This window comes from Babylonia areolata, chromosome 5 (genome assembly GCF_041734735.1).
Source record: "Babylonia areolata isolate BAREFJ2019XMU chromosome 5, ASM4173473v1, whole genome shotgun sequence".
In the NCBI taxonomy this organism is placed as follows: Eukaryota; Metazoa; Mollusca; class Gastropoda; order Neogastropoda; family Buccinidae; genus Babylonia; species Babylonia areolata.
Genome location: NC_134880.1, coordinates 49,225,537 through 49,240,536, shown reverse-complemented (window position 1 = coordinate 49,240,536; position 15,000 = coordinate 49,225,537). Strand labels below are relative to the sequence as shown.

General features: G+C 41.5%; 1 protein-coding gene across 1 annotated transcript in view; it reads right to left on the bottom strand.

The window, feature by feature from the left end:
• Positions 1-15,000, bottom strand: part of LOC143282129 (voltage-gated potassium channel KCNC1-like) — a 106,608-nt gene that overhangs the window by 70,213 nt on the left and 21,395 nt on the right. The window contains exon 2 of the mRNA XM_076587654.1: positions 12,067-12,539. Coding sequence (XP_076443769.1) covers positions 12,067-12,351 — 285 coding nt within the window. The 5' untranslated portion in view covers positions 12,352-12,539. The remainder of the gene's footprint in view (positions 1-12,066; positions 12,540-15,000) is intronic.

Genomic DNA, 15,000 nt, shown 5'->3' with positions numbered 1-15,000 from the left:
CCCCTTCCTCCACACACTCATTTCTAGTCTACGTATCACAGCTTCCACGGCGCGCACACACACACACACACACACACACACACACACAAAGATATATATATATATATATATATATATACGTTCCAATATCCTGTTGCTCCCACAGTGTAGGCATGCATACACTCACATACCTCATCCTCTACCCCACCTCCCCCCGCACCCCCACCTCCCCCTCACACACACACACACACACACACACACACACACACACACACACGCACGTGCACAGACCTCTACTGACACTTGTGTACACTTACACTCTCGCGCATGCACAAACGCACTCAAAAATACAGACCCACACATGCACACAAACACACACATACACACACGCACAGAGGCTGCCACTGACTGGCCGCAAGAGGGATGGTAAAAGATCTCTGATGCCAAGAACGTGGCGTATAGTGTGTTGCTCAGTCTATTGTATTTGGGAAAGCCCACAGAGACTCTGTTCCGTTTTGAAGAAATTTGCGCAATGTTGGTTTGGAAATGATGCCGATATTTGTTTGATTAGCAAGGCATCGTGCTCTATCTTTCATGTTAGACTTACGGCCACTCCCTCTCTCTGCTCTGACGGACACAAAAAAAGAATAAAAATAAATAAATAGAAAAATAAAATAATATTTTTTAAAAATCCCCTGCGGTGTGGCCCTGCGTGACAAACAATGTTTTCCTTGACAGATTGAAGTTGTTTCTTTTCCAATAATGTGATCCAACAGCCTGCCATGAAAGCTCCACGGTTCTGTAAAGCGTTCATTGGGCCGTGAGCCTTTGGTTGTGTTGGCTTCTGGGTTTTTGCTGTTTTTTTAATGTTCGCTTGTGTGCATGTGCGCGGGCATGTGTGCTGTGCACGCGCCGGTTTGTATGCACGAGTGTTCACGCAAGTGGGCGTGCGTGCTTGTGTGTGTGTGTGTGTGTGTGTGTGTGTGTGTGTGTGTGTGTGTGTGTGTGTGTGTGTGTGTGTGTGTGTGAACAATAATATATTGTTTGAGTTGAGGCAAATTATGAAAATAATAATTACGCAAATAAGTGGATGGACTAAACAAATGAATTGATTGATATGTTTTCAGTCTTTTGATCAATGTTCTGACTGACACAGAATATCATGATCTGTGTTGCAGAGGCAAACAATCTCAACAAATAACGAAACGCTGGAATCTTCCTTTTTGAAACAAATTAACAATATTTGACATAAAAAAAAATGTTTACACAGTATCTGTGAACTGGTGATATGTTTTTTAACATTCAATCCCCAGACATATGACGCAAATGTATATGCTCTCTCTCTCTCTCTCTCTCTCTCTCTCTCTCTCTCTCTCTCTCTCTCTCTCTCTCTCCAGTATGGCAATGAACTATGCGGCCTTGATGATGCTGCACGTCACTATGAGAAGGTTCATCTGTCTGTATTGAAAAAAGTGTTAGGGGTTGATTCTTTATTCGTTGCTGGGTTGAATTAACAAGGATGAATGATTACAGGTTACCAAGGCAAGCTTGTTCTATGTTAATTGACATGGATGCAAAAGGCAAAAGAAACTGGGTTTCAAAAGTTCGTTGCAAGTTGTATCAGTTTGGTTTTGGTTTTGTATGGGAAAATGAAGGTGTGCAAGATGTCAAATCATTTTTATGTGGTCTTAAAGAAAGATTGATTGCGTGCAGATGGCAAGAGTGGCATTTTCATGTTAATAATAGTGATGGATTTTGCATGTACAGGACATTTTGTACTGTTCATGTCGTTAAGACTTTCCTGCGTATGTACTTTGACAGACACTTGAAATTTATTATGACAAGATTTCGTTTTGGAATTACAGAAATTTCTCAGCATTACTATCGTTACATGAAACATTCTGCGCTTGATTTAATTTGTCCCTTGTGCTAAAATGGAAATGAAAATGAGATGCATTTTGCTTTATATTGTCCTGCTTTGACTAGTTTGAGAGTACGATATATCCCAACTACTTTTTATAGATATCCTAATCAATTTCGTTTACTTCTAGCAGAAAGCGTTATAAGTAATTTGTCAATACACTTGTATAAGGCATTGCATCTCAGATCTGCTGCAGCTTCATAATGTTTTCTTCTCTTTTTGTTTTCAATGACTGTGCTTGTTTGTGCATTGTACTCCTTCATGAGGGGCAATGACCTTTACATGAATAAAACATCCGAATCCGAAAATCTCTCTCTCTCTCTCTCTCTCTCTCTCTCTCTCTCTCTCTCTCTCTCTCTCTCTCTCTCTCTCTCTCTTTCTCATGCCCATAGTTAATGTTTACAAAATACTATTTGGAAATATCTTTCTCCACACGTCCTCTGAGTTTCACTGCTGCTTGCAAAGACCTTGCTAGTAGAGCAAAGACGCTTTGTTGTGTATTATGCGGCGGCTTTATATTCTTAATAACAATTCTTTCCAGTTATTTATTAAACTGTTTGATTCACGAGTTCAACCAATACTGCAGTATGGGTCCGAATTATGGAGATTAGAGAAAGCCTCAGTTCATTGTGAGTCAGTACATTTGTTTGCAATTAAGAAGTATTTACGAATAGATCTGCGTACACCCAATGGTCTTGTTTACGGTGAGACAGAAAGATACCCAATGTATGTGAATTCTGCAGTTAGCTGTATTCGTTACTAGCTTACGTTACTTCAGATGGAAACATTTAGACTACCATACAAAGCGTGTAAAATGTTATATGATTTAGAAGTAAATGGAAAGAAAAAATGGGTTTCAAATGTTCGTATTTCTTTGTATGAGAATGGTTTTGGTGACGTTTGGGTAAATTAAGGGTGTTGGCAATATGAATGGATTTATAAATGTCTTTCGTCAACGTTTGATTGACTGTAGGTGGCAGAACTGGAATGATCACATTAATACAAGTGAACGATTTAATTTGTATAGGACATTTTGTAGTGTTCATGATCTTTAATATTATTTGCAAATGAACATGAATCGACAGTTGAAATATGTAACAACAAGATTTCGATTTGGCATTTCCGACTTGAACGTACACTGATTTAGATATAATTCATGTAATGAGTATGAACAGTTATGTCCTTTGTGCAGAACATCAAAAGAAGATGATGTGCACTTCATTCTCTGTTGTCCCAAACTTAGCGATATTAGAACTGAATTCATTAACTCACTCAGTACAGCCAGTCCTCTCTTCTCCTCTACACAGACCCCTCAGATGTCCAGTGGGTGTCTCAATGACCCAACCTTTAGCTTCCGTCGTCAGAATTGTGGTATTCTTTGTCAACATTCACCTCTTCAGTATAAGAGCCTTCCGCTTGCAATATTTTGATGGTGGTAATTGGGGTGAAACGCTGTTAACGTCTTCTCTTTCGCCGTTCGTATGGAGAGAGTTAATCCTAAGTATTACAGAGATCCTTGTCTGTTCAAACTAAGTCTGTTGATGTCGTGCTCTAAACCTGATGTTACACGTAATCTCTCCCTATTTTTGTACAAGGCTTTCAGAGTTAGAGATATAGTCGCTTCGTAGTCTCGTTTTCATTGTTTATCTATCCTCAAATTGTGTTTATTGTTTAAATACCCCTTCATGAGGGGCTATGGCCTATATGAATAAGCCAATCATTCATTCATTCTCTCTCTCTGATTCCATAATCATGAAGTAAAATTCTGAAAAAAAATCGTATCTTTCACATGATCATTCATTGTGGCCACATTGCATGTTACCGGTCGTGATGATAATGGTAAGACTATTTCTGGGTGTTTGGCGATTAGTTCAACAAGAAAGCAATGGACCGCTGAATCATAAAACTGAAAGCATATTGATTTTAATCAATCATTTCAGGGGGTCCACACATGCATGTCCCGCAGCAAGGTCCACCGATTGTCCCATGAAACAGGACTTCCCGCGTGCGTGTGTGCGTTTGCGTGTGAAGGCGCGCATGTGTGTGTTTGAGAGTGAAAACGTGCATTTGTGTGCATCAGCGTGTGGGCGCTCGCCATTGTGTGTATGTATATATATATAAAAATATATATATATATATATATATATATATGTGTGTGTGTGTGTGTGTGTGTGTGTGTGTGTGTGTGTGTGTGTGTGTGTGTGTGTGTGTGTGTGTGTGTGTGTTTAGAAAGCGAGATCTCCATGGAGTTTGCAAGTATCAACAAACTATTTCATCAGCCCCATTATTACGCCTGACAGATTATGTATGGAGAGCAGTAACGGCCGGCCCACACAGCGACACTCAAAACGACGGGCGGCCATCGATAGAATCCATAGGGCAGAAAGTGCCGGAGGCTGCGACAGAATGGGTGATGTGGCCTTTGTCCGCACTCCCCGCCACCACCGGAAGTGGACTGCCTCCCCAAACCCTGCAGCCGTAGCTAGGTGTTGCCGTTTGTTCCACAGGTAGATAAAGGTTCGTGGTTCTCTCACTGAATCCTTACATCACGTGCACACCGATGACATAAACATAGATAAAGGTTCGTGGTTCTCTTGCTGAATCCTTACATCACGTGCACACCAATGACATAAACATAGATAAAGGTTCGTGGTTCTCTTGCTGAATCCTTACATCACGTGCACACCGATGACATAAACATAGATAAAGGCTCGTGGTTCTCTCACTGAATCCTTACATCACGTGCACACCGATGACATAAACATCGATAACGGTTTGTGGTTCTCTTGCTGAATCCTTACATCACGTGCACACCGATGACATTAACATAGATAAAGGCTCGTGGTTCTCTCACTGAATCCTTACATCACGTGCACACCGATGACATAAACATAGATAAAGGTTTGTGGTTCTCTTGCTGAATCCTTACGTCACGTGCACACCGATGACATAAACATAGATAACGGTTTGTGGTTTTCTTGCTGAATCCTTACGTCACGTGCACACCGACGACATAAACAGATGACAGTGCGTCCAGTATTGTATTGTGCCATACTGTGCTGCATTGTGTTGCCCTTAACTCTCTCCATACGAACGGCGAAAGAGACGATGTTAACAGCGTTTTACCCCAATTACCATCATCAAAATATTGCAAGCGGAAGGTTCTTATACTGAAGAGGTGGATGTTGACAAAGAATCCCACAATTCTGGCGACAGAAACTAAAGGTTGGGTCATTCAGACACCCACTGGACATCCGAGGGGTCTGTGTAGAGGAGAAGAGAGGACTGGCCGTACTGAGTGAGTTAACCTCAACATGAACAGCTGACAGTGCCGTCAAGTATTGTATTGTACTGTAATGTGTTGTATTGCTCCTAACCTCAACATAAACAGCTGACAGTATTGTATTGCACTGTACCGTATTGTATTGCTCTTAACCTCAACATCAACAGCTGATAGTGCTGTAAAGTATTGTATTGTACTGTAATGTGTTGTATTGCTCTTAACCTCAACATCAACAGCTGACAGTGCCGTCAAGTATTGTATTGTACTGTAATGTGTTGTATTGCTCCTAACCTCAACATGAACAGCTGATAGTGCTGTAAAGTATTGTATTGTACTGTAATGTATTGTATTGCTCTTAACCTCAACATAAAGAAAATACACTGCGTCCAGTATTGTATTATACTGTACTGTATTGTACGTGTTCATCTTAGCCTCAACATACACGACTGATAGTGTTGTCCAGTATTGTATATTGTACTGTAATGTATTGTATTGCTCTTTGTCTCAACATAAACAGGTGATAGTCCGTCCTGTCCTGTCTTGTACTGTATTGTACTGTGCTGTACTGTCCTGCCCTGTCCTACCCTGTACTGTATAACTCTTTGTCGGAAGCAAATCGCTCTGTGTTAACTTCGGACTGCTCTCCTCAGGAAGAGCGCGTCGGTACAGTGTAGCATCTTCCATATACATTTTGTTGTTGCTTCTTTTTCTTTTTTCTTTTTTGTCTGCAAGTGTTTTCTCTCAAAGTGGATTTTCCCACTAATTTTTGCAAGATATTGCATAACACTTCTTTTCTGAAGCTGAAAAAAAACGATAATTGATTTTCGTTCTCAATCTGGGAAATGGCAAAACACCACGTATAACTTGAACAACAATCGGAAGATAGCCTGGCAGCAGTGGAACCGATCGTCATGAACAGATGATAACTGAAAGGTTGTGGGTTTGTATCTTTTGCAAATAGTATCGTACTTCTTGTTGCTGTTATCGGCTTCTATTTTTCTTGCTGCCTTTTTTTTTTTTTTTTTTTTTTTTTTTTTTTGTTGTATTTCTTTGTCACAACAGATTTCCATGTGTCAAATTAGGGCTGCTCTTTCCCTTGGGAGATCTGGTTTCCATGGAAATGTGTGGTGCAGACCTTCACTCCTGTCTTGAATCAGAGGGGGTCTCCACAGTATCACTGGTACCCTTCTCTTCATCATCACACACAGACTCGCACACACGCACGTGCGCGTGCGCGCACACATACACTCACACACAAACACACACGCACACACACACACACACACACACATACACAAATACACACATACACGCACGCACGCACACACATACACGCACTCACATACCTATACACACGCACGCACGCACGCACGCACACACACACACACACACACACACACACACACACACACACACACACACACACACAGAGTATTTATGCAAATTTATAGTCTCACAGATGTCCTGGCCTCACTGTCCACTAATAGACACACATTCCCTCCACGCGCATGCGCACGCATAATCAAAAAAAAAAAAAAAAAAATAAAAATGTCGTCCCACACGTGAATCATGAGAAGAAAATGTTGAGAATATAATTATTTGTGTGTGGAAGCGCAAGAGCGAGAGGGTTACACAACTGAAAAAGCCCCGGAGTAAGCCGTTTTGGACACAACAAATGAACATTATAACAATATAAAATTGAAAAATTGAAATGATACCTCTCTCTCTCTCTCTCTCTCTCTCTCTATATATATATATATATATATATATATATATATATATATATATATATATATATATATATATATATATATATATATTTGCACGTATTTGCATTTGTATTTCTTTCTTTTTTTCACAACAGATTTCTCTATGTGAAATTCGGGCTGCTCTCCCCAGGGAGATGCGCCTCGCTATACTACAGCGCCACCCATTTTGGGGGGTATTTTTTTCCTGCGTGCAGTTTTATTTGTTTTTCCTTTCGAAGTGGATATTTCTACAGAAGTTTGCCAGGAACAACCCTTCTGTTGCCATGGGTTCTTTCACGTGCGCTAAGTGCATGTTGCACAAGAGACCTCGGTTTATCGTCTCCTCCAAATGACTAGCGTCCAGACCACCACTCAAGGTCTAGTGCAGGGGGAGAAAATATCGGCGGTTGAGCTGTGATTCGAACCAGCGCGCTCAGATTCTCTCGTTTCCCAGGCGGACACGTTACCTCCAGGCTATCTCTCTCTCTCTCTCTCTCTCTCTCTCTCTATATATATATATATATATATATATATATATATATATATATTATTGACCTATATATCTTGACCTATAATTGCGTAAGGTCCCTTCCAGCACAGACAAACAGAAAATAAATAGCACAGAAAGAAAAGAAAGAAAAAAAAGATTAACGCCTAATCATGCGTTATTCTTCTCTCGTTAATTCATGATTATCTAAAGTGCCGGTAATATTAGCTTCCAATGAGTTTCCATCACAGTTGCAGGCATATTGCTTTTTTCACAATGAAAGCTTTTATTACTCGCGCATTCAACCTTCCCCCCCACCCCCACCCCCACTTCCCCCCCGCCCCGTCCTTCCTCTTGGCACGGCCAGAAAAGGCAGAATCACTCATCCATTCCGACTTCCAGACAGCTCCGGAGAAGAACTCTTACAGAGCAGAAACCTGATGAAATAGTGCCATTGTTGGTGATCGTTTTAATCGATAACCTTTCAAAGCAACAATAAATGCGTAAGTAGTCAAAATGATAAATCAACAAGTGAAGAAGAAGGAGGAGGAGGAGGTGAAGAAGAAGAACAACAACAACAACAGCAACAACAGCAACAAAGACGACGACGTCGACGACGTCAACAACGGCGACGCCAGCAATAAGAGAATAACAAAAATGCTGCTGCTGATGATGATGATGACGACGATGGTGATGATGGTGGTAATTATGCTGATGATGATGACGCCAACGACGACGACGACGATGATGATGATGATGGTAAATATACTGAAGATGACGACGACGATGACGACGACGACGACGACGATGATGATGATGATGATGACGATGGGGATGATGACGACGGTGACGGCGACGACGATAATAATGATGATGGCGATGACGACAATGAATATGACGAACATCATCATCATCATCATCAAAGAGCTTTCAAGAAAACGTCACCTTTCATAATCCATCTTTCGATCGGTAGAATGCTTTCTATGACCAGTTTTGCGTCTTCGGTCAGAACAGATGTGAAAGCTCGTGCAGTGACGATAATAGCGGTGTATAAGGTAACGAGGAATCTGCTCCCCAGTCATTTTTCGTCCCACGGGTAAAATTAGGACAGTCAAAAAAGTTTCAGCGCTGTTTCCTGAGCAATTGGTGGAGTGATGGCCTAGAGGTAACGTGTCTGTCTAGGAAGCGAGAGAATCTGAGCGCGCTGGTTCGAATCACGGCTCAGCCGCCGATATTTTTCTCCCCCTCCACTAGACCTTGAGCCGATCAAGCCTGGATTGCCCTGGGCAATCGCAAACGTCTCCCACGATCACTCTACATCACTGTATATTCTGATATTAATCAAGGTTCGCTGATGTGCTCGTTTATTTCCGCAGTTTTGGTGTTGTTGTTGTTGTTGTTGTTCATGTTGTTGTTCTTATTGTTGTTGTTGTTGCCGTTGTTGTAGGTTACAATGCTCCGGGTCATAATTGTCTTACTGTATTCTAGAGTAAATCAGATATTTGTTTGGATTTAGTTCTTGGGTTATCAAAATAAAATATTCGCCGGAGATTACCTGGCAAGGGGGGGGGGGGGGGGGGGGGGGAAGGAGGATTCACAACTGTGTGCAGTTTTCAACTGTTCGCCGTAATGATGGAGAGACGAACTCTGCCAGCTTCAGCATCAACAAGGAGAATGCTCCTTGTTTGGAATAGTGGCCTGGGTGAGAAATGTGAAGCCAATCAGTCAGAAGGGAAGCTGCAGCTGCAATTCCTAATCTGAGTAATATTCCAGCCCAAAGAGGGTGATGAATAATTGCAGAAACTGAGAAATCTTCTAGCTCCGAGGAATTTCCTTATAACAACAATAATAATAATAATAATAATAGATAGATAGATAGATAGTAGTAGTTGTAGAAATGCTAACTGCCCAAGACCAAGTGATTTTCTAGTTACGAAAGGATGCTTAATTCCCTAATCCGAGTACATCTTCCAGCTCCAAATGGATGCAGCATATCCTAATCCACGTCTTGCATCTAAAGCAGGGTGCTAAATGAATTTCCGATTCCCAGCAAGGTCCGGGTTAAAAAAAAAAAGGGGGGGGGGGAGGTATACTTTATAACCCGAGTAACGTTCCATCTTTAAAATGTAAGTGCAGAAGAAGAATAAGAAGAAGGTGATGATGATGGAGAAGAAGAAGGTGATGATGATGATGATGATGATGATGATGATGATGATGATGATGAAGTAGAAGAAGCAGAAGGTGATGATGATGATGATGATGATGATGATGACGCTAAATTTCTAAACCGATAAAACATGGGGTAGTCTATGCATCAGAAGAAGAAGACGACGACGACGACGACGACGACGACGATGATGATGATGATGATGATGATGATGAAGCTAAATTTCTAAACCGAGAAAACATGGGGTAGTCTACGCGTCGGTCCAGCACCGGTAAATTTCGTTCCCAGCAAAACAGAAATATTCACCGATCAAACCAGCCGTCTTTTGTGCATTGCGCCACAGTGCTCATAGCCACGATTGTCCAAACACCACACTTCAAACAACCCACGTGTGTGTTTTAGCTACGCAGCTAAAGACAGCCAATTAGTGAGCAACAACCGCCTGGAATTAGCCATGTGAACCAGGTATTGTGGAAAGCAATCACGAGGGAAGCCATCACGCACATACTCGGCAGAGTTACAAGGAACGGGTATTTTACACACACACACACACTCACACACACACACACACACACACACACACACACACACACACACACACACACACAAGAGCAGCAGTAGTATTATTGCATGAAGTGATTTTTACACGTAACGTTACGAAATCGGTGACTTGTTTCAACGGTGAAAGGGCATTCAGTATCACTACACTGCTTGAAGTTACGTTTTAGGGTGTCAGGTTATGAAATCGATCGTTGATTTATAAAAGATGTAAGGGCTAAGTCTGCATGAGGCTTAATAGCACATGTTACTAAATGATTATACAGGTTCTGTTATGTAATTATTTATGTTATCATTGTACTGCGTATTCACGATGCTATCTGCTCACTCTTGGGTGTTATCCGTGCATTATTGAAGTATTCCTGGTGTTGTCTTCAATTCACAATATCATTATGTGTATTTTGTTCATTAGAGTTTCAGTTTCAGTAGCTCAAGGAGGCGTCACTGCGTTCGGACAAATCCATATACGCTACACCACATCTGCCAAGCAGATGCCTGACCAGCAGCGTAACCCAAAGCGCTTAGTCAAGCCTTGAGAAAAAAAAAGGTGAATAAATAATAGATAAGCTTACATAAATAAATAAATAATAATTATAATATAAAAAGGTAGTAGTAATAATAATAAAAAAATAATAATAAATAAATAAATAAGACAACAATGATGATAAATAAGCAAATAAATGTAAAACATGAAGACACACATTCACACATACACCCACACATATGAAAGCACAGTCAAATACATATAAACGTACATGAGCTCCAACACACACACACACACACGCATACACACACACACACATTACCCTGCACCTCCTCTACCCCCTCCTCCACACACTCATTTCTAGTCTACGTATCGCAGCTTCCACGACACACACACACACACACACACACAGATGAACACTTACACTTGTTCATTAGAAAGATGCAAGAGCGCTACAAGCATTGAAACCATGATCCTCTAGAGCAAGCTTCGAAGTACTGGCTATCATCCGTATGGAGGGGTCCAGAAGTCCCGACAGCTCTTCTTTGATACAAAGATAACTAACTCCTAAGCCTAATTTAATCAGGCACACCTGAGACAGTGACAGAGAGAAGAGGGGATGGGGGGGGGGGACTATGGAGGTGGGGGTTAGACAGACAGACTGAGGATTATGGACACACACAGACAGACAGAAACACACACATAAACACAGAGACACAGACACAGACACACCCGGACACTAAGGTACACACACAGACACACACAGACTCACACCAATTTTTTTTTAATATTTACCAACGTGCGCACAAGCAAACATTTGCCCACACGCGCACAAGTAACAATTCAGCCGTATGCATTCAAACGAGCATTTACCCATATATGAACAAGCAAACATTTACCAGCACGCGCACAAGCAAACAATTACCCACATGCGCACAATCTCCCACGTGCGCACAAACAATCATTCACCTAAACACGCACGCAAGCAAACATTTACCCAGGCAAACAATAAATCACATGCGCGCAAAATAAGATAGAATAAAACAATTATTTTTTTAAAAAGAAGATAGACAGATAGATAGATAGATAGATCGATAGATAGATAGATAGATAGATAGATAGATAGATAGATAGATAGACACATACATACATACATAAATAAACAATTAAGTAAATAAATGAATAAATAAATGAGTACATAAATAAATAAATAGATGAATAAATAAATAAACAATTAAACAAACCAACAAATAAATGAATTAATGAATCAATGAATAAATAGATAAATAGACAAGCAAAACAAATATATATATATATAAATAAATATAAAAACAAAATTTATAAACAACCAAACAAAACAAAACAAAACACACACACACACACACACACACACACACACACACACACACACACACACACAAACCCTAACCCTGACTCACATGCTTGATGATGTTCCCGCACAGGTTATGCTCCGTGTGTAGCTCGTCGGTTCGGTAGCACTGCAGGATGGAGGAGAAGACCCCGGGGTGTCTGTCGAAGAAGTACTCCTGTCTCTCCAAGTCCCACGTCTCATCGGCCTCAAGCTGCTCAGCCAGCTGCGACAGACGGGTGCCGGGCCTCTTCCTCAGGGTGGACCTCAGGGTCTCGAAGACCACCCCGCCCACGTTCAGCCTCAGCCGGTGGTCCTCGAACTTCTCCGAGATTCTCTTGGCCAGGTTCATCATCTTTAGGGTGTCTTGTTCTGGGTTCTGGTTCTTGTTTCTTGTTTCTTGTTCTTGCTCCTGGTGATGGTGGTGGGTGGTGTTGGTGTTTGGTGGAGGTCAGAGGAGTATAGTTGTTGGTGTCGTCGTCATTGTTGTTGCTGTTGTTTGTTGTCGTTGTCGTTGCTGTTGCTGTTGTTGCTGATGTCATTCTGGAATCAAAAGAGCAAATTTTGTTTAGGGGGTAGGAGATCGTGGGGAGGCGGTAGGGGGTTCGGTTGGGTGAGAGAGACAAAAAGACAGAATAGACAGAGACAAACACGAAGAGAGAGAGAGAGAGAGAGAGAGAGAGAGAGAGAGAGAGGTAGTGACTGAGAGACAGAGACAGATACAGAGACAGAGACAGACAAGGAGAGAGAGAAAGCAAATATATTCGCACGCAAAAGAATATTGAACAGCTTCAAAGGCACTCCCAAAAGAATCAGTTCTCTCAATCAGACCAGTCAACCCATAGGCTGTCATATCTGAAGTTCGTATTTTGCTTGGTGAGTTCATTCGTTATTGACTGATTGACTAATTTATTCAGTAACTAATTGATTAGCAAATTGTTTTATTGATCTATCTATTTCTGTCTATCTAGCTAGCCAGCCAGCCATTAATATATCTAGCTAGCTAGCTGGCTATCTAGCTGTCTGTCTGTCTAGGTTTACTTTGATCTATTATTCAATTTTCTTTTTACATTTATTCATTTATCTGTTGATTTCTTTATCTGTCTGTCTGTCTATCTAGCTGTATGTTTGTTCGCTCGTTAATCCAATAATTCGTTTATTCATTCATTTATATACTTGTTTATTTGTTTTCAGTGTCATCTCATTTTGGCCAATTATGCCCTCCGGCATGTGTGGCAGCAAAGAAAAAAAAAACCGCCACTCTTGTCTGTCTTTGAATGGAACCCCGGGTGTGCTTTAGGGTCTTGAGTTCAATCCTTTTCCACCGCCTTCTCATTCTGAAAGCCTCCATGTTCTCTCGATTGCTGTATAGCGAGTGGTTGTTAATTAGACATGGTCCCTTTTTTTTATTTGTTTACTGATATTATGTTCCTCCATGTCGGAGGAAGGTTGCAGAATGCTTGAGACGTTTTTCTGCCTATACAGTGTCCGTGAGGATCTGGGTTCAAATCCCGCTCTCGCCCTTTCTCCCAAGTTTTGACTGAAAAAAATCAAACTGGTCATTCGGATGAGACGAGAAATCGTGGTCCATCGTGTAGAACGCACTTGGCGCACTGAAAAAAAAAAAAATCCAGCGGCAACGAGAGTGTTGGCCTCTGGATTTTTTTTTTTTCTGTAGAAGAAAATTCACTCTCATAGGTACACAAATATAATTATGTGCATACACTCGAGAACTGACTGAGTGAGCGCGTTGGGTTTTGCTGCTGATCGGATATCTGCCTAGCAGATGTGGTGTATATGTAGCCTACATGGATTTTTCCGAACGCAGTGACGCCTCCTTGAGAAACTGAAACTGGTATTATGTTCGTGCTATGTGTGGAGAATGCAGGTCAGGACACACACAAAGTCTGTGTCAATGCCTGGTGAGACTGTCACTACTACTGCTCCAAACGTTTGGCTTAAATCTGTTTGTGGAAACAGCTGTTATCGTTTTCCTTTCATCATATACATGGTTACGATTGGTTTTGCTTTCGAAAGGACATCCCAGAACGAAAAACGGTAGATAGATAAATTAACAGATTGATAGATTGAGACAGACAGAGACAGACTGACAGAGACAGACAGACAGAGTGACAGAGAAAGAGACAGAGAAAGAGACAGATAGAGACAGAGATAGAGACAGAGGCAAAGAGGGAGACAGACAGACAGATAGATAGATAGATAGATAGACAGATAGACAGATAGACAGAGAGAGACAGAGAGGGTGAGAGTTTTTTCTTTCTTTCTCTTTCTTTCTTTTTTTTTTCTCTCTCTCACAGCAAGGCAACAAGGAGCACAACAATACATCAATCAAAATCAGTGCACGCCACACAGATTCTATAATATTTGGCACACAGTCAGTGATACATCAAGCTTTGATCAATTCAGATCCCGATCCCGTGAGAGAGTACCCCCCGTATTCCCCACATTGATCTCAGCCGGGGGAAAAAGCTTTTGCCGCTTGGAGATGAACTGTTGCGGAAAATGTGCAGCGCAAACACTGTGACAGAATTCGTCAATTAATGCATGCGATTCCACCCCCACACTCCCACCCCCACCCTACCCACATACCCCCCACCACCCCACCCCATCCATCCCCCGACACCTCCACCACCCTCGATCTGGGAGAGATCGATGGAAGAATATCTGAAGAAACGCAACTGAACTGCGGACAAATATGAAGAGAGAGAGAGAGAGGGGGGGGGGGTGAGGAGGAGAGATAGGGGGGGAGATTCAGATTCAGATGATTTATTCATGAAGAGGCCTATGCCCCTTATGAAGGTAAGTGAACAACTTGAATAATATCAAACAAAATGAAAATATTCAACCAACATTGTATGAATACACATATCGCAAAAACGCTGCAGTGAAGCACAGCATCTTAAGATGTTAGGATTTCCCTGAATTTAAAGGCCTGGTGCAAAAACAGTCCCAGTTTCCATATACCATCATGTTTCGTGGTTGA